Source organism: Macrobrachium rosenbergii, chromosome 9, assembly GCF_040412425.1.
Source record: "Macrobrachium rosenbergii isolate ZJJX-2024 chromosome 9, ASM4041242v1, whole genome shotgun sequence".
In the NCBI taxonomy this organism is placed as follows: domain Eukaryota; kingdom Metazoa; phylum Arthropoda; class Malacostraca; order Decapoda; family Palaemonidae; genus Macrobrachium; species Macrobrachium rosenbergii.
In genome coordinates, this window is record NC_089749.1 from 38,000,261 (window position 1) to 38,027,548 (window position 27,288).

Below are 27,288 nucleotides of genomic sequence, written 5' to 3' on the forward strand. Positions count from 1 at the left end.
AGCATTGTTTTCATTGCTAGCAACTTTTTCGATTTCAAATTCATTACATATCTTAATGTTTTGGAGAAGAGTATGTCCATGTATCCCACCTCCCGTCAATGTGTGAATCAGCTATGTAATTACTTGGTAAGTTACTGATATAAAAATGACATTTTTATAATAAAATAAAGTTTTATAAATATGTACCAAGTAATTACATGATTGGAGCCCTCCTGCCTCCCATGATCGGAGCCCTCCTGCCTCCCATGATCGGAGCCCTCCCGCCTCCCCTCTGATGGACATATAGCATAAACAGACTGAGGTTGTCTCCCAAGTCGTTCCTGGTATTCCCGTGAGTGGGCAGGACCAGTCATCTGCACTAAACTTTGAAGCGTTACCTGCGAATTTTTGAATTTAAGCTGCCATGCAAGAGGAAACTATAGCTATGTAATTACTTGGTAAGTATATATAAAACTATTTTATTATAAAAATGTCATTTTAATATATATAGGCAATGTGTTTCAGGCTTGGATTATCATTAGAGACACCAGATGATCCCTCTACTTTGGAGCCAATGGCAGAAGAAATTAGCCAGTTGATTGAGAAGGAGATCAGCTTAGGAATACCAGCTAAGAGAGTTATAGTAGGTATGTTTTTGTACAATTTACACACATCTGGTTTTTTGTTTGGGACAGCTGAAAGCTATCAAGGAGTGGTCAATGTTTATAGTATCAGGAGAAATCTTGGGGTTAAATGAAGGACTTGAAATGTGTTTGAGAAATGAAAAGTTAAGATTGAGTATGGTAGGAGGAAAAGTTGTAATAGTGAGTGTATATGGTCCAAGAATGGAGAAGAAAATGTAATGTGCAATACAGAGTTTGGAGAATATGTGCTAAGTGATCTAAATGCAATGGTAGGTGACATGGAAGATATGGCATTTTTTTGCAAGTATTTAATTCTTGGAGTAAATGAGTGTGGAGAGCCTTGGTTGTTAACACACAAGAAAAATATTCATTAGTACAGTACTGTATACATTAGAGAGAAATTACCTGTTTGTAGTTGAAAAGAGGTAAGTGATGGATATAATGGTGAAAATATGAAGTTGCATCTGATTGCTATGTAAGTGGTTGGAGAAGAAGTTAGAATAACCATTGTTAGCTGTATTGTATTACTTTTAATGTATATTTTTCAATGTTTTTATATATATATATATATATATATATATATATATATATATATATATATATATATATATATATATATATATATATATATATTATATATATATATAAAGGGATTTTGACAAAGGAAAAATCTATTTCTGAGGAAGGCCCGTGTCACCCGGTGAAATTCCATTGTTGCACGAATTTCTAGGTATAAAATGCTAGATATACCAGAGAAAAAAGAGCTTTCAGGAAAGCTGGGGTTACTACCCCCAGATCGAACGTCTTCTCTAAGGAAGACGTTGGTATAACGAAGGGTGAGTGAAGGATCACTACCACGGAGTCTTACTCGAAAGATATCTCCCTGTTAAAACCCCCAGAAGAGAGCGGTGAGCCGTTACAGCCCCTACACACAAACGCCCGCCAGTTCGGCGACACCAGCGCCACCTACCTCATTCCAGGCTAGCACTAACCCCAGACTTGGCATGTGCAAGTAGGGGGGGAAGCAACAGGTGAGTCAGGGAGGGTCACCGGGTGACACGGGGCCTTCCTCAGAAATAGATTTTTCCTTTGTCAAAATCCCTTTTCTGAGTCCAGCCCCGTGTCAGCCGGTGAAATAGTGATAGAGAATCATGCCAAGGCTGCTAACTACGAGGAAACAAGGTAATCTGAAGAAAAAACATAAGTTACGAAAAGGGTTTTAATCAGGTATCTCTCACATGTGAAATTGAATACTAAACCTAAAGTACAGTAAAAAGCTTAACATTAAAAAATGTGATCAAGTCCACAGTGTGGCAGGGAAAACCCAAAAATACTTAAGACTACAAAGGGTATAATGATAATTGAAAATTACTTAGACTAAAGGGTATACACAACCTTATAGCTACACACGCAAGAACAATATAACATGGGGAATAATAATTAATATATATATATATATATATATATATATATATATATATATATATATATATATATATATATATATATATATATATATATATATATGGGGTACATGGAGCAAAATAAAAACTGCCCAGTACCCCACAGGAAAAACACAATCATAACATGTCAAATCACAGTTTCCACTCAACAGAGACAAAACAATATCAATATGAGGAGCAAGGCAGTGAGGCATGATCAACCAGGAGGACAAGCAGAGAAGTAAATGAGGCAGGCGGGCGGGGGTGTTAGGGGAGGATAAAGGAAGATGACTAATTAAGGTGGGGAGATGACACTTCCCACAGCTATTGTAGAAAACTTCAGGGCTTCGAGTGTTTTTAAATAGTGGCGTTTAAACACTAGAGGTGATTTCCAACCCGTGTATTTAGAGAGTTCTGAGAAGTCCATATTATGAAAGTAATTAATAGAAGTAGCAACTGCTCGAATATCATGAACCTTAGGAACTGAATCTGGGTTGGCTTGTTTAATGAAATACAAAATTTGTTGCCTTATTGCATTTATTGATAGAGTACCACCTTTCTCCCTGATAAAAAGAGGACCCGACTTACTCTGTGGAGTTCTTAAAAGGTAAGACTTAAGGGTATAAACTGGACATAAAGACTGGTCTTGTGGAAGGGGCACCACCTTCCAAGGGGACCACCTGTCTTGTGGGTCTTCATTTTTAGCTAAAAATCTAGGGTCAGGGGAAAGGAGGACTTCTCCGGACGGGAGGAAGTTCACAAAATCATCACCTCTAGCGAAAGCCGACAGCTCTGAGATTCTGGCACCTGAAGCCAAGCTAATCAGAAATAAAGTCTTCCTTAACAGATCCAGATAAGAGCATTGAAAGTTGTCAATCTCAGATGCTAACTTAAGAACATCATTGAGGAACCACGTAACCGATTGTGGGCGTGATACGGGTCTCAGACGAGCGCATGCTCTGGGGATAGATGAAAAATAGGAATCTGTAAGGTCAATTTTAAAACCATATAAGAATACCTTCTTCAGGGCTGACTTGGCTGTGGTAATAGTGGCCGGGGCAAGGCCTTTCTCAAACAATGATCTAAAGAAGGTAACTGCTAGATTAGTCGTCATGACTTGGGCTTCAGATGTTTTCAGGAAGGAGGCCAATTTTTTGACTGCTGAGTCATACTGTCTAAGAGTAGAATCTCTTTTGTCTGATTCTAGAAACAGAGTGTTAACGGGTCAATGTTTGCTCCCTTTTGGGCTGCGAACTTTATAAAGTCCATAAAACTAGGGCATTCTGAATTCTTGAGGAAGCTGACACAGTCTTGGTTTGTACTGTCTGGGTCAGTTTGGGCTTGGGAATCCGAAGACTCCGCAACCCCAGTTCCTGAAGAAGAGGGAACCAATTGCTCTTCGGCCAATAGGGGGCTACCAGGGCTGGTTGACCTTTGAATGTCCTGAGTTTGTGTAATACTTTCAGCAGCAAGTTTATTGGGGGAAACAGATAAATCTTCTCCCAATTGTTCCAATCTACTGTCATCGCGTCCGTGGCATACGCCTGGGGGTCCAGGTTCGGAGCCACATAACAGGGGAGCTTGAAGTTGCTCTCCGTTGCGAACAGATCCACTTGGAGACCCGGAACCTGGCGACAAATCCAATTGAAGGATTCCATGTCCAGGGACCACTCCGTCTCCAACGGAGTAGCCCTGGACAGGGAATCTGCCACCACGTTCCGCACCCCCGCTAGGTGGGTGGCTGACAGATGCCAGCTGTGCTTGTTCGCCAGGGAGAAAATAGCAACCATCACCTGGTTTACTCGACCTGATTTGGAGCCGCCCCTGTTGATGCAATGAACTACTACTGCACTGTCCAATACCAGCCTGATATGAATCCGGTTGGGGGGGCGGATTTTCTTTAGAGTTAGAAAAACCGCCATAGCTTCCAGGGTGTTTATATGGAACTGCTGAAACATAGTGGACCACGTTCCTTGTACTTTTTGTTTTGGCGAATATCCTCCCCAGCCGCTTAGGGAAGCGTCCGTGTGAACAACTAGTGCCGGGGGGGGAAACTGAAGCGGAACTGTCTTGGACAGGCCCTTGACTGTGGACCAAGGCCGCAGTCTCGCCTTTAAGATTCGAGGAATAGAGGAGACCTTGTCTCTGAGCTTGACATTGGCTCGACTCCGCCACACTCTGTTTATGTCTTTTAATTTTGCTTTTAAGAGCAGGTCCGTCACTGAGGCAAATTGAAGAGACCCAAGGATTCTTTCTTGGGTCCGGCGGGATGCTGATTGGTTTTTTAGAAATTTCCTGGTAAGGGATGCTATCTCCTTCCGCTTGGGAGGCGGGAGGGATAACGTGTGAGAGGACAGATCCCACTGGAGACCCAGCCACTGAAACCGGGACTCCGGAGTCGGGCGGGACTTCTCTCTGTTTAGCTGAAAACCTAACGACTCCAGGAAGTTGATGACCTTGGACGTAGCCTTCCGACATTCTAGAACTGTTGGAGCCCAAATTATCCAATCGTCCAAATACGCTGCTAGGGATATCCCTCGGGACCGGAGTTGTTGAACTACCGTGTCCGCCAGCTTGGTAAATATCCTGGGCGCAATGTTTAGACCGAAGGGCATGACTCTGAAGGAGTAGGCTTGATTCGAGTCTGAAACCCAGGAACGGAGAGAAGTTCGCGCAACCGGGACATGATAATAATAAGCGTCTGAAAGATCGATAGAGGTGGTGACGGCTCCACGCGGAAGTAGGGTCCGTACCTGAGCTACCGTAAGCATGCGAAATTTGTCGCATTTTATGTAGAGATTTAGACGCGACAGATCCAGGATCACTCTTTGCTGATCGGAGTCTTTTTGGGAACAGTGAATAACCTGCCTTGAAACTTTAGGTACCTTACTTTCTTTATTGCTTGTTTGTTGAGCAATTCTGCCACGTAATCCTGCAGGATTGATGGGGTGGCTGGTAAAACCTGGTCAGAGGAGGAGGGTCTTTGATCCAGCTCCATCCTAGACCCTTGGACACAATGCTGTGTGCCCAAGGGCTGAAGGTCCATTGGTCCCTGAACCAATACAGGCGACCACCTACCTGCGTGTTCTCAGTGGGAGGAGCGGGTTTGTTCCCTCTACCACGTCCAGGCTTACCTCTTGGGGTGGTGTTCGACTTTCCTCTCTGTAAGGAGCCCTACCTCTTCCCCCTTGCGCTCCTATTAAGGCCGTGAAAGAATCCACGGCCCTCATAGGTTGGATTGTATGCTGGTGAAGCAACCACGAGGGCGCGGAGGAATGGGCTGGTTGAACCAGCACATATTGTTGGGGATGGGCCTTTGAGGTGGAGAGGCTGTGCCACTGCCGAGACCGGGACGGCTTGGACTACCGTCTGATGATGGGGTCTCTTGTGCCTCCTGAATCGTTTGCCTCCTCTCGTCTGGGGGCCACCAGATTCTGTAGTCTTACGCTTGTAGGCAGAAATGCCCCAGCAAGAGCGCAGACTCTGGTTGGCCCTTGTAGCCTCCCTAAGCACATTCGTAACCTCTTCTTCAGGGAAGAGGTTAGGTCCCCAGATCGAGCTCTTCACGAGCTTGTTAGGCTCGTGACGGATGGTGGCATCAGCGAAAATAAATTTCCTGCATTCGAGCCTGGCCATGATAAAGTCAAACAGGTCGGACTGAAATCCCGCCAGCAGGGATTTAGCCAAGACCTGAAAGAAAGGCTCGTCTGCACAGGAGACGGCAGTGGCTTCAGTGAGGCAGACGGAGTTCAAGGATCGGGCTAGCTTAGTCCGGGCCTCAAACTCCGCCTTCAGCAAGGCTTCCGGTAGTTTGGGAAGCTGCTCGCTAAACTGGGACGAAGCGCAAAAGGCGTCCAGCTTCCCAACAGTAAATGTGGACGGCGCGTCAGTCCAAAACTCGTCACCCCCTGGGAATACCAGGGATGTGGAGTCTGTTTCCCTTAACTGTGGTAAGGGATTGCCCTCAAAGCACGCTCGGGCCGTAGCTAGAGCGACTTTGTTTAAGCAGGGAGTCGGCAACCTGTCACCCAGGGCGAACATAGTAAAATTGCCCTTGAAAGGCGTCAGTTTCGTGTTGTCGGCCTGCCACTCCGTCAGAGTGCGCAGGAGAGCCGACTGTGCCTGGTCTCTAGGGACGATCACTGTCTCCCTAGGAACCTTGTCTGAACATATCCAGGCTTCCTCCGTCAGCCTAACGAAGCCTGGGTAGGGGGGCAAGAGATGGGCGGGAAAGAACTCCAGTTCTTCCAACCATCTCGTGCCAAGACCTTCCACCGTTAAGGTGCCCTCATGCTGAATAGCCCGGAGGGCGAAACGCCAAGGGTTCCCGACGTCAAAGGGAGGGAGATCCGCCGTATCAGGGATGGCATACTGGGGTTCGGCTCCGCCTGGGCGAGCTATTCCCGCCAGTATGTTGTCATGGCTGGTCAACTTCTCTGATATTTGGGTAAATTTGGACTCGACCTCCGCCGAGAACCGTTCAAAGAGCTGGTTAGCGAAAGTCTCCGCGTCAAAGGCAGGCTGGCGAGGAGGGCTTGGTTTTGATGCCCTCTTACTCGCGCCTTTGCCGGAGGAACCAGACTTGCTCCCGGAGGCTACAGGTGCTGAGACCTTAGCCTTCGACGGGGGGAAAGGCAAGGCTTTCCTGGAAGACGAGGACTTAAAGCCCTTCGCCTTCCATGAAGTCTTCAACTTCAACTTGGGGATAGCTGATGGAGCTCTATCACCCAAGGAGGAAGACTTTACAAAACCTGAAAAGGAAGACACTGAAGAAGCTGGGGAGTCAAAGGGGCCCCCCCACAACCTCACTTACCTCGCACTTACCACCTGGTCCTGTTCGTATTCATGGGTTCCAGGTCCAAGTCTAAAGCGGCGACGTCCTCCGAAACCTCAGCATAAAGGATGTCCACTTGGGGTGGCTGGGTCGCATCCTGGATCTGCTGGATGATGGGGTGGCAAGTTCTTCTGGCACTGCGGCCGCCACCCGTGCGCGCGGGGTAGAGCAGGTCCCTCAACTTGGCGTCGAGGACATAGGGCTTCCCGGACGGAACGTTCCTCCCAAACCCAGCCACCCAAGCGCGGAGGGATTCCAAGGAAGACTTCTTGGAGGACTCGTCCGCCTGTAAGAGAACCGACAATTAGCAGAACGAAAGAACGGTTCGAGAACCACATAAACACTATTACGATATGAGGAACGTAATAGCGGAAGAAAACTATCACTTACCGACTCGTCCTGGACAGTTTCGCACACAAAGCGAAGCAAACCTCACAACCCGCCGGGTGCCAGACAACCAGATCGTCCAACCGGACCGCACAACCAGCGTGGGTCCGGCACACTACGTGTCCATAAGGTTGCTGTAATGAAGCGGTGCACCCCGGCTCCTCACAGCGAACAGTCTGTAAGTGTAAAAAGTACATGAACCTACCACTCTAAGCAATCTAAAGCAAGGCCGGGAATTTCAGCTTACAACCGGAATGCTCCGGTGGAGAGGAAACCCCTCGTTAAAAACTAGGCCAACAAGCTCCAAATTACACAGAGTGGAAGGTAAATTACTTCCAGACCCTGGAATACTCCGGCGGAATGAAAGGTATGAGACAACAGGAACTCACCGCAAGGGTTGCCAGTAAAAACAACGGCGGAACCCCCGGGCGCAGAACCGGACTCAATAGCATATATAAAAAAGTAGGGACGGAGTGAGAAGCCCACTCCGTTAGATAAATACACTTATATAAATATGTATATATATAAACAATAAAAATAAACAAGTGATGGTAAAAAGGAGCAAACCACTCCGGAGACCGGAGGGATCCGCCCCCTTTATATATTCCCCTCCTCTCGGACTTCCCCGCCAGTGAAACAAGGTGGGTAAGAGGCCAGGTATAACATAAGCTGGAGCAAGTATAAACAACCCAACCAAGAAACCCGACGGGGAGGAAAGAAAGTGTGGAAGAGAGTGTTCGAACCCGTTCGAGTCGGAGCGAGTAAACGAACCACCAACACAAACACAGCGATGCTTGGGACTGTATGGGAGGGAGCGAATCCCTCTACCAGGGGGGGGGTCCCTCAACTCGGAGAAAACGCCATCTAGCGTCACCCGCACGAGTAGAGCAAAGCTGGGAGGGGGAAGGGGAGGGTGGTGGGGTAGGGAAGAGTGGTAGGCTACGAGAATGAAAACAGGAGACAAGGGAAAATGATTCACCCGCTCAACTGCACACACACACCGCTCCAAGCATAATGAAAACTTAGGAGGGTGGCCTACTACTAAGGGATGCGACCGAGCATCAATGCCCAACTCCTGACTAGGCGAAGCCTAATAAAATACCGAACCAAGCGTAGCCTAGGTTAACGGAAGGAGTGCGGGAAGGGAGGAGGAAGACAAACAGGGAGAGAAATTTTGTGCCGAGAGCCAACCGGGACCGAAAAGAGGGGTGCAAAAAGGCGACTAGCCCAGAGGAGACACACCCAAAGAACTCTATTCCTCCGAAGGAAGGAAGAGAACTAAGGGGCTCACTCTGCCACCCCAAAAAACGACCACGGAGGAAACAGCAACCAAAACTCCCTCAACCCGATGGATCCTCCACGCTTAGGGCGAGAGGAAGGAAGCAATACGAGCCTATGTAATAGGCAAGGGAAGACCACACTCGTAATAAACCATCACACACAAAAACACAGAATAAATAAAAATGTGCTCATACGAGGTGCGTAGCCTACCTCGGGGAAGCGGTTAGATCTGAGGCTGCCGCTACCTCGAGGAGGTAAACAATGAATAAAAACAAAATAGAGCACCATCGCCAAGAAAAATAAAAATATATATATATATAGCCTTAATGTAGACTAAGTAAAAAACAAGGAACCCAGCCTGGGGGGGGGACCTGGACGGGGCATCACCCTAAATGGACCGTAAGGCCTAACAAATATATAAGACTCGAAAAAAGGGGGGGGGGGCCACCGCAGGAAACCCGCCAGGAGGAGAACCAGGGGGCAATGAAAAACATATAACGACAAGGAGACAACCCCAACAGAAAAAGACTGATGGGGTCGCCTCGCGGTCGACATGGCTGGCAGAGGACGCCGTGGCGTCATAACAAGTTCTCATAATTGTGAAAAAACGAGACAATTACAGCCAATTTATTGAACAAAACCCCACAATAAGATGGTACTTAACTTGGAGATGGTAAAGCTGCTCGATGACATGATTAATGGAAAAATAATCCAGTAAAGGGCACAAGCACAAAAAAAAAAGTGGTAGCAGACACGTGCTAGAAAATGGAATGAGGTAGGTGGCGCTGGTGTCGCCGAACTGGCGGGCGTTTGTGTGTAGGGGCTGTAACGGCTCACCGCTCTCTTCTGGGGGTTTTAACAGGGAGATATCTTTCGAGTAAGACTCCGTGGTAGTGATCCTTCACTCACCCTTCGTTATACCGACGTCTTCCTTAGAGAAGACGCTCGATCTAGGGGTAGTAACCCCAGCTTTCCTGAAAGCTCTTTTTTCTCTGGTATATCTAGCATTTTATACCTAGAAATTCGTGCAACAATGGAATTTCACCGGCTGACACGGGGCTGGACTCAGAAATATATATATACATACATACATACATATATATGTTAATGACCCTATCCCCAGGTCAAATAGGGTCATATTCTAATGCTGTACTTGTTTTAAGAACAGCAGCAATCATCTTACTTTCCTAAGATTCTCTGGTAGCAACAGCCAGCCATGGGTCAGCAAATTCCTTCTCTCCCGTTGACTCCTCTCACTGAATCTATCTTTAAACAAAGGCCTACTGGAATTGAACACTGAGGTACAAAACTAGACTTTATATGCAAATTTAATGAAAATAATTCAGCAAAAGCTACGATCATGAAATGGAGTGAACTCCACCCCCTATAAATGGAAACCATCACTAGAGAAAATTCTGATTCACAAATATTCAGATTAATGATTCTAGACTAACACCCTGGTCACCAAACAAAGTAAAAAGGTCATAATTATTCTAGACCACAATAAATGTCATATAGTATATAAAAGAATAAACACCCCTTCCAAAATATTCATCCTCACAGGACGAACCCAGAATTCCTGTTAAAAGAAACATATATATTAAAACATGAAATGGTGTTACATGACATCAATATTCAAAACAGAAAAATGTACAATGGAGAAAAGAACAGGAAAATGCATAGTGGAGACACAGGAATTTCACTCCAGCACAACTGGGTATTTCCACATAATGTCTGGAAAAGATGTAAGTGTTCATGAGTTATGGTACTCACTTTTCTATGGCTGCAGATAAGGTGTCATCATGGTGGTGGTTCTTAAACACTGCACCACAAACAAATCAGACCCAGTCACAAAATGAAGTCCCCCCGTGAGTGTCTGTTCCTCTGATAATATACCACTAGAGAGTGCAACACAAATACGCACTCACTTAATTACCTCTTCCTGGAAATTTGACGACCCCGGTTCAGTGTTCAAAGATCACACTGTCTCCACCCACCTAAATCCTGATCATGGTCAGGAAAGCACAAATGCATGCGTCAGATACCTCGCTGTATCTAACCATGTAAACCTCCAATGTCGACACAACTGCACCTGCAGTGGATATGTTTCTGACAGGCCAGCACATAGTTCATCACTGACTTAATATACATATATATACAGTATATGTATATATATATATATATATATATATATATATATATATATATATATATATATATATATATATATATATATATATATATATATATATATATATATATATATAAATATATATGAAACCACTGATGTAAATTAAGTAAATAAATCATATACTATAGAGAAAAAGGATACTTAAATGATAATATATATATATATATATATATATATATATATATATATATATATATATATATATATATATATATATATATATATATATATATAATTTTATTGAGGCAAAATGACAGTACAGTAATAGAAGGAAATGCAATGAAGTACTGTACATCACAGGAACAAAATGTATAAGCACCAAAAACACAAGCTGCCAGAAATGGATGTGCACCTGACTTTGTACCAGGCAGTACAGTAATAAAGAAATATATTTTAACCTGTGCAGAACCACCACCAATACATGAATCACATGTGGCTTAGAAGTTTTGACAAAAATATTGGAAGTACATTGAAAGAAAGTACAAGTAAAGCCAATGAAAGACTACAGAAATGTACAAGAGATGCATGTATATATGTACACAGTTCTGTACCATCCTTCATTGCGCCTATTTATGTTACCAGTAGGGTACATGCAGGTGGCAGTTCTAAGTTGCTAAAAGCACCTGTAATAATTGTACAGTAATACCCTGAACTTGCGCGATTCGAGTTGCATGAATTCACAGGCACACAAACTTTTCATTGGAACCTAACTAATTGTCATGCACAAGTTTTTTGCAGACATTTGTGAATACTGAGAAACTAGGCAAAAGTGTTTTATGTTTAATTTTTTATGTAATTTATAAGTTTTCAAGCTTTTGTGCATAAATTAAATAACATTAAATAATAAAAGTAATAATATCTCTCTCTCTCTCTCTCTCTCTCTCTCTCTCTCTCTCTCTCTCTCTCTCTCTCTCTCTCTCTCTCTCTCTCTCTCTCTCTCTCTTTTTTTTTTACCGAGATGAGAGAATTTTTTATGGTACATGTATATGTAACAGGCCGGTTTCGAGGCCTATACTTTATTTAAGTCTCCGATTTAAGAACAGAGGTTGGTATCTCACTTCTCCCGAGATATTGTATGATAGCGAGGGCCAACTGGCGGTGTTAGCTGATCTGTCATCTTCACATCATAAGATATTCTCTGCCCCTAGCTAAATTCTAAGGACTACTGGAAATGAGATACTAAGTTACAAAACTAGAAACTTTATTGACAAAAAAAATAACGAAAATAACTTCAAATAAGTTAGGAAGAATGAAAATCGAACAAGTTACAAAGAATGAAAATTGAAAAATTCAACATAACTATGAAAATCTAAAGAAATAAGGTCCAAAACATAGACACCCAATTATTTAAGGAAATACAGAAATAACGCATCTGTCATTTAAATCATAAAAGGTCACTTAATTACATTCAGGTCATTTCATAATTAAATGTCACACCACTCCCTTCCTTGAAGAGGAACATGGAGAAAAGAAGGAAGGAGGGAGGAATACCTGTTAAAAAAAAAAAGCGTTATATTAAAAACCAGAAAATGTAAAAAAAAATGCAGAAACACAAGATTTTACTGCAACTGGGATAAAGTCTTTGCCCAGAGTCTGAAAAAAAATTTTTTAAAAGTTTATAAGTGGTACTCACTTCACCATAGTCCTCTGGAAACACAGATTCCATCTGTGTATTTGCCTTTTTACACAGACCACATATTAATGTCACTCAATACGGATCACGTTGTCCACTCATTCTATGAAAAACTCGCATTATATGGGTTTGTCAATGCACATATGAACACACTCTCGTGACATCAGTTGAGTTCAAGGTATGATAAGACGCCTCCTGTAAAACAGGGCGTCACGAGGTACTCGGTCACACATGTCTCACACATTCCACTGTGATGTTCTCTTCAAATCCAGATTAATAACCAGATAAACCTTCTCAAGGGTTCTTTTGCTGGAAACACATTTCCACTCCACATGCGTTGTCACCAAGAGTCTCTCAGCACGTTGACTTTTGCTGCAAGCAAAAGACTCAGCATTTTCTTATATGCTGTGTATAGTCATATGATCTCTCGAACAGCTGATATCATCTTTACAAAGGTCACCTTCATGACCAGTTACAGTAGCTCGGTCCACCTACTTCTAGGTGTCCTCACCTTGATAACTGTCTAATCAAAAGATCTAGATGCAAAACTTAATATATCTCGTAACACAGATATTATATCACAATCAGTTCTTTAAGAAACGCAGCACTTGAGATGATTACATTCCTGGTATTGCATCACGCTGAATGGTCTGCGATTGCACACGCCAACGGTGAAGGTATTTCCCAGTGATCCGACCAAGATGAAAGGCTTGCGACTGCACCAGTCCAAGCTGAATGTATTCCTACGTTTCCCAGCGATCCGACCAAGATGAATGGCTTGCGACTGCACTAGCCCTTGTTGAAAACGGCACTCGCGAATCCTTTGCGCCAACCCAACGTCTCCCAGTAACTACGGCGATATGTAGACGTCCTGCCCGACATCTCTCCAAAACCCTGGATCGTCTCACAAAAGTGCAGGTGTATCATTGACAGCTTTTTCATATATTGAGGACAGTGAAGCTATTCCAACAGCTCTGTTGCGAGGAAGTGGTGTTTTTCGTAAGCTGGTCATATCGACAGTCATATAAAAAAGTAACTCGTCTATTCCCTATGCCATATTATTACTGAACCAATAAGACTACTAGTGCAAAGGTCATATGTTCTCAGTGTGAAACAATTCCAAATTGCTACCTGGAATTTCCACAGTCAACCCACTATCAGGTACACTAACTCTAAGGAACTATTCATTAAAATTCTACCCAATAAAAAAAAAATTACCCGAGAACCCTATCCATATACTGGATTCACGAAAAGCAATCCTAAAAATCTGAAAGGTATCATATCTGGTAAAAACATCAAAGTTCTACTCTGGTTAGCGAATATTGCTCAATACCCAACTAATTCTCAGCACAATAACGATTGACATACTGGCAATTGCTCCTACAATCTTAACAACTACAATTACCCATGGCACAGCCCTCTTAATTTTAAAAGAGAACTGAAAAATCCCAAATACTCGAATTCGATATCCCTATTAAAATCTTCCTGAGCCTCTCCCAAATCCTAACTGACATATCCCAAACTGTAAAAGATCAGACCCATTCGGTCCGATATACTAAATACCTCCCCAAAACAAAATCCTAAATAACAAACCCTTATTCTGTAAAAAGATATTGCGTCAGAGGAGAAATACACATCATAACATTCTTACATAATATCACACGGGTCTAACCTCTTATGAAATTAGCCCATATCACAATTCCCAAAGTCATGTGAATACAAACCGTTAACTCAAAGTAACCCATTACTATCGACAAATGCGAACGATGAAGTCCCTAACCACAGGTGCGATCCATAAAAACAACTCAGATTCATATACCTACAAAACTCTACGCTATTATGCACACAATTTACACTGAGTATTGCAGCTTACATCAGAATCACAATGAACTCGAACTATTAAAGATTTGTATAACTATACGGACTAACGTCCTCCCCAATTACAACAAATTACAAGTCATGTCCATTTACAGCCCATTAAAACCTGAAAGGAAAAACAACCTGTAACCTACCCATTATCATAAGAACAATACAACCCAGGAATGCATCCTTGCTATTACCCATTAACCCGTCTTTTTGATCTTAGAAATGTGTCAATCGAGACACACCCGTGTTTTCATCCAGAACAACACATCTATTTCCCTTCTTTGCTTCAACAACCCAGAACGGACCTTCAAACTTAGGATCCAGCTTATAGTTCAGCTGATTCCTGACATTTATCTTCAAATAAACCCTATCTCCAACAGTCACTTTGACTCTATCTGGCTTTGCATTGCATTACTCCTATGTACTATGTCTCACGTTTTCATCTCAAGATTCTTAGCAAGGCGCGCATATCTCTCTTTCGCAGTTGAAATCAGCGATTTTACAGTATCGTCACCTGTTGGAATGGGCAGCAGATCAAATGCGCCTCGCGCTGGTTATCCAAACAGCTCTTCATTGGGAGACATTCCAATGGTATCGCTAGACATAGCATTACAGCAATGCTATGCTGGACCTGTGGAAGATAGCGGTCCCAATTTGGATCATTACCTCCCACAGTCATTCTAAGAGCTTCAATGACTTTTCTATTTGCTCGTTCGCACAAGCCATTCGCTTCCGGTCTGTACAGAATAATATTAACCTTTTTAATTCCCATTATGTCCGCAAGACATTGCATCGTACAATTTACAAATTCACGTCCGTTATCTGTAATCAAAACCTCTGGTTCTCCGTATCTGCAAATATACCCATGATAAAATGCAATTGCCATCTCTTCCGCTGTTGTATGCCTCAACGGGAAAATCTCTACAAATTTTAATTAACTCGTCAACGACCACCAACAGGTGCCTATGGCCATAACTAGATTCACAGAAATTACTCAAGATGTCCATGTGGACTCTTGCTGCGGGTCTGGTAGGAATCGGGAATGAACCCGATATACAAGAGACGACCCTCGATGGCTTACATGCATTACAGACTGAACAACTTCTGACAAAGTCTTCTATTGACTCGGACATATTTCTCCAAAAGAATTGTCCTCATACGTTCTGATACGTCTTCTCAATCCCTAGATGAGGACCACTAGACCTACTGTGAACAATATCTAACACCGTAGGTACTAAACTCTTAGGAACAACTATTTGCGTCGTATCGCCCTTATCTTCACTATATCTCAGCTTGTATCTAATCTTCCTAACTAACAAATTACCCTCTAGTTCAAGTCCTGCAAAAGGCAGCTTATAACCCTTCCTAACAAATTCCCCTCTAAGAAAAGCTTTTGCGTCTCTCAGAATCTCATCTTCATCCTGTTTTTTTTTTCCACCAGACTAATATCCCAGTCAATGCTATCTCCCGATACATAACATACATGAGTACCTTGCTCGTCAGAAAAACTTCTCCTAAGGGCGTCTGCTACAACATTCTGTCTGCCCTCTATATACTTTATTTTAGCATCAAAATCCCTGATTGTCAGATACCATCGGGCTCTTTTGGATGAAAGATCCGGCTTATTAAAAAGATCCACCAAGGGCTTATGATCTGTCAAAAACTCTACTTGATTGCCCATTAAGAGCATCTTAAAATGCACGAGTGATGAGACCACGGCAAACACCTCTTTATCCACTACTGACCACGAGCGTTCATTACTCCCCTGTATCTTAAACTTCCTACTGTAAAATGCAATCGGGTGGAGTTTTCCATCAAACTTCTGCATAAGGCATGTGCTTATCCCATCATTACTCGCATCTGTTACCAACGTGGATGGACATTCTAAATCCGGAAACTTCAACACTGGGGGATTTGTTAAAGTATCTTTGATTGTCTGAAACACTACTTGCTGTCCCTCTCCCCAAACAAACTGCACATCATCCCTCAGAACATCTGTCAAAGGAGACTCAAGAACAGAGAAACCCTTCACAAATCTACGGAAAAATCCAGCCATGCCTAAAAATGACCGAACCTGCTTCTTAGTCTTGGGTGTAGCAAACTCTACAATTGCCTTAACCTTATCATCATTTACTCTGATGCCCTCTTTAGAAATGACGTTCCCCAAATATACTATCTGCTTCTTGAGAAATTACACTTAGCTTACTTTATCTTCAAACCAGCTAACCTAAGTCTTCTGAAAACTTCCCTAAGAACTTCTAGATGCTCCTCTACTGAATCAGTGGCAACAAAGATATCATCCATATAGATATGGACTTTTTCCCTAACATGCCATGCAAAACCGTATTCATCAATCTAGTAAAAGTCATCGGACTGCCTGTCAAACCAAATGGCATTCGTTTGAACTCATAATGACCCTTCGGCAAAGAGAAGGCCGTGTACTTTCGACTCTCCTCACTCAGCGGAGCCTGTAGGTACCCTTGCATTAGATCAATCGATGAATAAATGCTCTTACCGCCTATCTCACAAAATAAATCTGGCAAACACGCCACAGGGTAGCGATCAGGAATGGTTTTCCCATTCAATTTCCTAAAGTTTACACAAACTCTGACTGAGCCATCCTTCTTCAGGACTGCGAGCAATGGAAAATTCAAGGGTGATGAACTAGGCCTAACAATGCCTTCCTCTTCCCACTTATTAACTTCTTGTTCTACTTGTTCCCTAATCTTGAAAGGAATCCTATATGAAGGAACAAAAATATGCTTAGTCTTGTCCTCCAACTGAACCTTGTGTTCTAAAACATTCGTTAATCCTAACTTATCCCCTTTGAGTGCGACTATGTCCGCAAACTCGGCTAAAACATCTTCTACACCCTCAGCATATTCCTTGTGATCGGCATTAGCTAACTGATCTCTAAACACTTGCCTTCCAGCTTGTGGATCTGCCTCTGAAAAAGAACAAAAATAACCGACAATGTTCACTGAATTATCTTCATCAACCTAGTCAACGAAATTGATTGCATAAGTACCCTTTTGATAATTACGAACTGTATCATTAACAGTTTAGCAACTCCATCCAAGCTTCCCCTGCACTCGTTACATTATTTACAGAACTCGCACACAGAACTCTTTCAACTTCTCACTGCATTCATCCACACACATCTGCCTGGGTTTACGTACCCCTTTCACTTGCACTTTCACCATCGCTACCATACCCGGACCAAGCACCACATTATCAGTCAAAACTCCCTTATAGTGCTTCTCATCCCCCGCCACATGTTCGTCATTCAGCCCTGGACCCTCATGTAGTCCCGAGACATTGTCACTCATTACACTCACGTCTGCCCCATCATACGGTACAAACACACCAGGCACCCCCACAGTTATACCGGAAACCCCTGTATGAACCGAGATCTTTCGTCTCCGACATGCTGGATGTCCCAGCAACAATGTATTTCCCAAAGCACATCCCCTTATAACTAGAAATGGTTCCATCAAAGATCTACCCCCGAGGGATAAATCTATGTCCAAACAACCCAATATTCTTAATTTATTTGCCTGAACGTTGCATACAGCTTCCTGCGCAGGTCTCAAAGATCGATCGGGAAACATTGATCTGAACAATTCTTTGTTCACGTTCATCAGGTTAATGGAGGCACCTGTATCCAGAAAGACCCTCACATTTATTCCCTGTACAGACCCAATTACAATAGACTTCGACCCTGCGGGTTCTCCCAAAGTCCAATATCCCAAGAGACACCCATCCAGTTTTCCTGTACAAATGACCAGTCTTTCGACAATGTCTGCCAATGACCAGATGACCTTGAACAATTCGCGTGAAGCACTTCCTTATCTGGACTACCAAAATTCTGGAATGCGGGCCTGTTATACTGTCCCTGAGACGGGCAAGACCGCCAATGATGATCATAACTCTTACAACTGCCACAATACTTAACACAGCAAAATGTCTTAATGTGACCCTGTATATTACAGTTAAAGCAACGACCCCGTGGGATCCCAGAACTCAAGCCACCCATCAATCTTGGGCTATTCTGACTTGCAACAACATTCTTCAGACCGCAGACTGGATCTCCGCGTCCTACACAACCATAGGCTGCTCTGAGGAGTCTCTTATCACTACTTCCTCCCCTCATATTTGTATTTAAATTCTCAAACTTATTCTTGGGTAATCACAAATGCAAAAATTCCCAAGGTCCCGTGAAAGTATACCCTTTACCAAAACAAAAAAACCGAAGGCAAAACAATTTCCCTTAACATAATTCTCATACACCACAAAACTACAATGTTAAATCCCTATACTCTACAATTAATCCCCAAAACTCAAAAGAAAGGTATTAATCATAACCCATCATTAAATCCCAGGTTAATTAAAATTACAATCAAATTCAAAGTTCCCGAAACAAACAATTAAACCAAAAGTTTACAAAACCCACCATAAAATTTAAAAAATTAATTAAACCCTTAATTAATTTCAAAGTTACGTAAACCCAAAACTAAATTTATTTTAAGAAACCCCTTAAATAAATTCCCAATGAATTAAATCCTTCATCAAACTAAATTCCAAAGATTAATTTCAAAATTAGCTAACCTTTGCAATTAAAAGCCCAAGTCCCATGGAGAAAAAAAAAGTGCTGTTTACATGCACAGCTGATTTCTCTTTAGTCAGTCAAAGGGGTCAAGTTCACTTCTTCCAAGGCCAAGCTACAAAAAGGACACAAGGAAGAATGGGAATCGCCTCTCAAGCACAGAGAGAGAGAGAGAGAGAGATTCGTCTCTCACCCTCTACGAGCAGCAACTCCCCCTCCCTACTACCCCCATAATCCTCATCCAAGGCCTGATGACGCCTATAGAAAAAATGCTTAGCACCACACCCGCAGAGACTCGCTCTGTCTCCAAAGGCAAAAACTGCTGAATGCACACTTCCTCAAGCAGAAAATGTCATTCAAGCAAATGCAACCGCTCTACACCCATACACATGTACACATTTTACCCACACGCACACACGCACCCAAAAACAATGCCCGTACCTGTGTGATTACAAAAAACAAGAGGAAAAAAATAAAAAAAAATACTAAGAAGTGCATACATGCTTGCGTAAGAATGTTTGCACCCCGTAATTCACAAATATCAAATAAAATACTACCCAATTATAAAAGTTCCCAGAAATAATACAACAATAAAATATTGCCCTTAAACCCTAAACGCCAATGCGAACAGCAGATTGCTATATAAAAAAATAGAAGACACAATATATGAGACATGCACACAGCGCTTCATACAGGCGTGGCATAATGCAAGACGCTCCACCCAAACTCGTCACGCAATTACTACGTCACCGCAGTGATGACGTAACACAACCGTCGCAGCCGAAACATCGGCTACAACACAATGAAAAAAAAACACACAATTGTCCCTATCATCAGTTATAACACAACAAAAAGGACAATTTCACATTAAAGTAACGACCAAAAAGAAAATCACGACACTTACATTAGGTACGTCTCTGCTTAGCAGCGTGCGAATTCTCTCATCGAGGGAAGAGAGAGAGAGGGAAATGAAATATTCGCTCATCTTCACGTGTTTTAACACACACAACCGGTCAAAATACCGCAATTACTTCACATTATACCCATCGATATACAGTCATACTTCGAACTTACACAAGGTCAGGTTCCAGAACCCCTCGCGCAGGATGAATTTTCACGTAAGTTTGGCATGGTCTCTAAAAATGCTAATAAATGCTTATTTCTAAAGTTTAAACACTAAATATAACCCTAATCATGCTCCCAAATTATTAAGTTAACTTTTAAATGGAATTAAAGTTACTGTAATTTCATTTAAAAGTTAGCTTAATACATTACCCTTAAAAAAGATAAATAAATGGTTTACATAAAAATTGAGAGTTGTAAGAGAATTTCTCTCTCTCTCTCTCTCTCTCTCTCTCTCTCTCTCTCTCTCTCTCTCTCTCTCTCTCCCCTTCCAACCGATCTATTTTTAGAATGTCTCAGCCCCTTTTTAACAACTTCTTTATTCTGCGTCTCTTTCTCTTTGTTCTGAAATGCTTTTTCATGAACAAACAATGTTTTATATTTTGACTAATACAACTCTTAGTTATTATGTCTCTATGTTTTAGAACGTATTTGCAACACTAGCGCATTTACACTTCGTAGACGATACAGGTCAAATTAGATCAATTTAAACTATCTACTGTACAGGTAAAGACGTACAGAGAATTAAGAAGTTGTAAAAATGTGTGAGCGCTAACTATGAATGAGAGAGAGAGAACCAACCCGAACGGTAAAGAATCGCCTGGTTCAAGGGTTGTCCTTACTTAAAAGAGTGAAATTATTTATCAATTATTACGGAGACTGAGAGAATAACAGAGAGAGAGAGATTGTCCTTACATGAAATGTCAAGTCATATTATTTATGAATTACAGTATTACGGAGAGACAGAGAGAGAGACAGAGGCAGAGAGTTAGCTTAATACATTACCTTAAAAAAAGAAATAAATGGTTGACTTAAGTATACAGTCATACCTCGAACTTACGCGAGGTTAGGTTCCGGAGCCCCTCGTGCAAGGTGAATTTTCGCGTAAGTTTGGCATGGTCTTTAAAAATGCTAATAAATGTTTATTTCCAGAGTTTAAGTACTAAATATGACCCTAATCATGCTCCCAAAGTATTAAGCTAACTTTTAAATGAACTAAAGTTAGTGTAATTTTATTTAAAATTTAGCTTATTACCCTTAAAAAAGGAATACAGTAAATAGTTGGCATAAAAATTGAGTACTGCACAGTTTCATAATAGCGCATTTACAGTAGGTGCGTACGTATACTAGTGTTACCCTTAATTCATGGGATGCCGTTTATTTTGTCACTTAGAGTAAAAGCCGTTTTCTTTGCGTCACTAGGCAAAACGTCATGTGTCACAGTCGTAACAAAAGTAGCCTACAATTCCATAAAATATCGAAAACATGTACATAATGTTCGTAGAAGGTAGTACAGTACAGGTAAAATTCAATCAATTTAAAATTATATACTGTACAGGTAATGACGTACAGAGAAATAATAAGTTGTAAAAGTATGTTTGAGCGCTAACTACGAATAAGAGAGAGAGATACTGTAATAAAGTAACTGTACTGCTTTTGTATCGTATTCATGCTCAAATATATAAATACAAATTTTCCATTCTGATTTTACACCTAAAAACACGAGGGGTATCATCTTTGAAAAATGCAGTAACTAAAGGTATCACATCTTGTAAAAGTACACCAACTGAACGTGCTGTAATTACATGCACATACAGATTGCACCAGCACTTTTCTCCGAGGTGAACAGAGTAATTTTCAAAGAATGACACATATACGACTCTTAGTTACATATCTGATATTACATTAACGAATTCATTTTATCAAATGAGCATGACTGAACAACCTCATCTCAAGGTCATGTAAAGTCCCTGTGACAAAGACTTTGCAAATGGACATAATACTTGTATGATATTTATGTACAGAAATATAAATATAAATTTTCCATATCGATTTTACAGTTAAAAGCATGAAAACTTATAAATGTACTTCAAACATTAAACAAGCATTTTCTGCAGGGGTATCATCTTTGAAAAGTGCAGTAACTTTGCAAATGGGTATCACATCTTGTAAAAGTACACTAATAATGTGCTGAAATTACCTTTGCATCATATTTATGCATGTACAAAAATAAAAATAATACATTTTCGATACAGATTTTACACATGAAAGCATGAAATACATTTTCGATACAGATTTTACACATGAAAGCATGAAATGCATTTTTCATAGAGATTTTGCACATTAAAACATGAAATGCACTTTTCATACAGATTTTACACAAAGCATGAAATGCATTTTTCATACAGGTTTTATATATAAAAGCATGAAATGCATTTTTCATACAGATTTTACACATAAAAGCATGAAAACTTGTAAATTACTTCAAAAATTAAGCACCCACTTCTGCAGGGTTTCTCAAGAATTTCGTGTGTCTGTGAAAAAATCGCGTATGCCCATTAGTTAGGTTCCAGTGAAACGTTCGTGTGTGTGTGAATTCGCGCAACTCGAATCGTGTAAGATCGAAGTATTACTGTATAGTGTGTGACTCTCTCCCCCATTCCACCAGTCTATTTTTAGAAGTCTTCTTAACCCCGTTTTTACAAACTTTTTTATTCTGTCACTTTCTCTTTGTTCTGAAATGCTCTATGTCTCTATGTTTTAGAACTGCACATTTACAGTTTGTAAACGGTACAGGTAAAATTAGATCAATTCAAAATTACCTACTGTACAGTTAAGGACATACAGAGAAACAGTGCTGTAATACGTAGGTTGGCTAACTTCGAATGAGAGAGAGAGAGAGATAACAGTTGTCCTTACTTAAGAGAGTGAAATTTTTTATGAATTATTATGGATACACAGAGAGAGAGAGAGAATTACAAGAAAAATTTGACCACTGATTAGCAACACTCCCATTCTTGTCATGTTAAATGACATGTCTGACAGCTTTTGCCTTCCACCTTCTTACAAAAGATGAGGGGAGAATTTGTTTGTTCAAGACAGTATGAATTTTGTATTACAGTTTTATTATTATTATTATTATTATTATTATTATTATTATTATTATTATTATTATTATTATTATTATTATTATTATTATCATTACTATTTAATTTTATTAATCTTATTAATATTTGAAAATTAGTACATATTATTACTTAAAAAGTTTATTTATCAGACAAATAAACATACGTGTTTACATGTACCATAAAAATTCACCTCACTAAAAGAAAGAGAGAGAGAGAAATTATTACTTTTAATAATATTTAATGTTATTTAATTTACACATAAAAGCTTGAAAACTTATAAATTACATAAGAAAATTAAACATACACTTTTGCAGGGTTTCTCAGTGTTCGGAAATGTTCACGTGTCTGTGAAAAACTCGTGTATGACCATTAGTTAGGTTCCAGTAAAAGATTCGTGTGTCTGTGAATTCGTGCAACTCGAATCGCGCAAGTTTAAGGTATTACTGTATCCCTAAACACTGCCTTAAATGTGTTAATGCCCTGTTTATATCCTACACAAAGCATTCTTCAAAAAATACTAGCTTGCGAGTGACGCTCGCCTCTCAGCAACATCTAACACTGCTGACCCCCACAAAATCGTATTCTGAGATGCCAACACTAATTTATGTCTCTTCGGAAGCGTATACATGCCTAATTATCCAATTATCTAACTATCTAACACATTCTAACTCTGTTAACTACCTTATACTGCTGCCGACAAAACTGTAATAGGCCTGTTTCGAGGCCTATACTTTATTTAAGTCTCCGTTTTAAGAACAGAGGTTGGTATCTTGTTTTTTCCGAGATATTGTATGATAGTGTGAGCTGACATCATAAGTTATTACTTGCCCCTAGCTAAATTCTAAGGTCTACTGGAATGAGATACTAGGTACAAAACTAAACGTTTGTCGACAAAAAAATAACGAAAATAACTTTTAAAAAATTACGAAGAATGAAATCGAATGATTCAGCATAACTATGAAATTCTTCTAAAAAATAAGGTCCAAATCATAGACACCCAATGATTTAAGGAAATACAGAAATAACTCATCTGTCATTCAAAACATAAAAGGTCAATTAATACATTCAGGTCATTTCATAATTAAAAGTCACACCACTCCCTTCCTTGAAGAGGAACATGGAGAAAAGAAGGAAGGGGGAAGGAATACTTCACCATAGTCCACTGGAAACACAGATTCCATCTGTGTATTTGCCTTTTTACACAGACCACATATTAATGTCACTGAATGTGGATCATGTTGTCCACTCATTCTATGAAAAACTCGCATTCTATGGGTTTGTCAATGCACATATGAATACACTCTCGCAACATCGGTCGAATTCAAGGTACAATAAGACACTCCTCCTGTAAAACAGTGCGTCACGAGTTACTGGGTCACACACATACTCACACATTCCATTGTAATGTTCTCTTCGAATCCGGATTAATAACCGGACAAACCTTCTCGAAGGTTCTTTTGCTGAAAACGCATTTCCACTCCACGTGCGTTGTCACCAAGGGTCTCTGAGCACGTTGACTTTTGCTGCAAGCAAAAGATTCAGCATTTTCTTACATGCTGTGTATAGTCATATGATCTCTCGAACAGCTGATATCATCTTTTCAAAGGTCACCTTCGTGACCAGTTACACATATATGGTAGCCTACCCTACACTATAAAGTATACTCTGTACATACACTGTATAGTGATTATTAATATCAGCAAATTCTGGAGGTTCATGCAGTGACTTATGATAATTCAGTACAAAGAAAAATTGAATAACTAACAAGAATTAGCTTAGCCTACTGTACACTATGGTATATCCTATACATATATGGTAGCCTAGCCTTCATTATAATGTACTATATATTCACATATCATATTATACAAACATCAGCATAACGAATATGCATCTTTTCCATGGATCTTTTAAAATGTTATGCCTTAATACTCTGTATCCAATAATATTGTATATATTCTTATATTGCTTTTGTATTATAAATTGCGTTCATAGCAATTAATGTTTTGGTTTGGAAATCAATTACACGTTAAGTTTAGTTTGCCGTATTTAACTCAGTTCAGAGCGCTTTTCTTGCATCTAGTTAGTAAAAATGAATCTCTAGATACTTTATATATAAGGGGCAAGATTATATTTCATTATACGAAGTGTTTTTAAGTCGAAATATAACGAAAATACATCTTGTTGTGAAATTAACTTAGCTATTTTTTTTAATAGATGACGTTGGCCATTTAGGGGCGTTTGTTTTATGTAAAAAAATCAAGATTCTGTTTGCTATTTTCACTTGATTTCATCATAATATGAGCTTTACGTATTTATTGTATATCGGCATAAAAATAGCAGTCATGTGTTCTTTCATGCCCAGTAGTTTTGATTAAAATACTTTCTCTCTAATTTTAAATACGGTCGAGTTTCATCCATGTTGCTGATGCACGGTAATTTATAGTCATTAGCAGCTTGAACATTGTTTCTCAGCTTCAGCTACAACTTGCAGCTTAAATTTATCAGTATATTTTCTTGCCGAACTTTTATCCATACCGAATAAGGGGATAATGTAAAAATATATCAGTCCTATTCTACTTAACTTCATTTGTACCCTAACTACGGTAATTGTGTATTATTGTACAATGGTTGAAATACAAGCAAAAAGGCTGTTGTTATGTGATTCGGTGATAAGCAAAACAACAGTTTCTTGGTCGGTTATTGATGGTTGTACACATTTACTCAAGAGTATAACGTTACTAACAATACTTTTATTTTCTTTTACTTTTTTAACTAGAAGATGGGATAAAGAGATGGAGGAAAAGAAGTTGGTCTATAGTAATATGGTCTCTTGTGAGAGAAGTGCGAAATAATGAGCCGGAACTCAAGTACTGCTAGTTTATTGATGAAGCGAGCTGCTTATAAAGCATTGTGCAGACATCTGCGTACTTTGCAGAGACCGGGCTCACAAAGATTTACATTTGACCTGAGGTCAAACTAATACTCTACAAAAACAGGACAGGTTCATACAGAAAACATAGTGATCAATAATGTCTGATGCTTAACATAAATACTTTGTTACATGTACATAAATCATGATCATTTGGAAAGACAATAAAATATACAATTTACAGTTATGGTGATAACATGCATTCTGGCTGACCCCAGGTCGATGTGAAGGCGCCGTAGAAAACGGGATGTTCACTATAGAGAATGCATTGAGAGGGGACTTTACAATACTCCCCCCCCAAAACCAGAGGTAACATCTGATCAAAGCAGGTATCTGCTGGGGCAACGAAGGGGGCCTCGCTTCCTCGATGTCAACTGGAGAGGGTGGTCGCCTTCCTCGGCGCCCTCTAGAGCGGTTGGTTGGGGTGCCTTCCTGTCTGGTTTCTGGGTTTTACGGGGATGCCCACACCTCTTTCTGCGCACATGGCTGTCTGAGGGGTTGCCACACCCTGTGGGAGGCTTTGGGGACTGCCTCCGACGTCCTCCTCCAGGAATGTGGGTTTGAGATGATCTACAGATATCCAGTCTTTCCGCCCGTGGACGGCTACTTGGAATGCCTTCTTGTTCCTTTCTAGTACAAGGAAAGGTCCTCTGTAGGGTCTAGTTAAGGGTGGGCGCACGGCATCGTCCCTGACGAAGACATGGGTGGCGAAGGATAGCTTGGGGGGCATGAAGGGAGACGTCCTGTTGGTGAATGTCCTTTGGCAGGGGGGCGAACTTTCCAACCCTGTCGCGTAGCCTCTGCGTCCCTATGTCGTCCCTGTCCTCTGCGACGAGTTCCCCCAGGACTACAGGGTCTCCGCATAGACTTTTTCCACTGAGGAGGGGTCGCCATTGGCTCTGGGCACGGTTCTCAACCTGAGGAGGACCCAGGGCAGCTGGTATTTCCAATTCTCGGAGGAGCAACGAGCCATGAGGGACGCCTTCAGAGACCTGTCGAACCTTTCCACCATTCCGTTGGCTGCGGGGTTGTAGGCGGTGGTGCTGTGGTGAGTGGTCCCCATCAGGCGTGCCAGGGTGGTCCACAGCTTGGACAGGAAAGCGGGTCCTCTGTCTGTTGTTATGTGGTCCAGGACACCGAACCAGCTGATCCAGCTGAAAAGGAGGGCTTCTGCTCATGCACTGGAGGTGGCTTCTTCCATGGGCGTAGCTTTGGGCCACCTGGTGGAACGGTCGGCGACTGTTAGAAGGTATCTGGCTCCTCCTGAAGAGGGAAGAGGACCCACTACGTCGACATGGATGTGCCCAAAGCGTCTCTTTGGCTGAGAAAACTCGCCCACTCCAGATTCAGTGTGCCGTTCTACTTTGCTGGTCTGACACTGCATACACTGCCTTGCCCAGGCCGTCGCGTCCTTCTGTATGCCGTGCCAGACGAACTTCTCTGTCAGGAGCCTGGCTGTTGTCCT

At 41.3% G+C, this 27,288-nt stretch overlaps 1 protein-coding gene across 1 annotated transcript in view; it reads left to right on the forward strand.

Moving 5' to 3' along the window:
- LOC136841700 (lysophospholipase-like protein 1) overlaps positions 1 to 27,288 on the forward strand; it is a 161,505-nt gene that overhangs the window by 75,512 nt on the left and 58,705 nt on the right. The window contains exon 3 of the mRNA XM_067108920.1: positions 505 to 626. Within this exon, the coding sequence (XP_066965021.1) occupies positions 505 to 626 (122 nt within the window). The remainder of the gene's footprint in view (positions 1 to 504; positions 627 to 27,288) is intronic.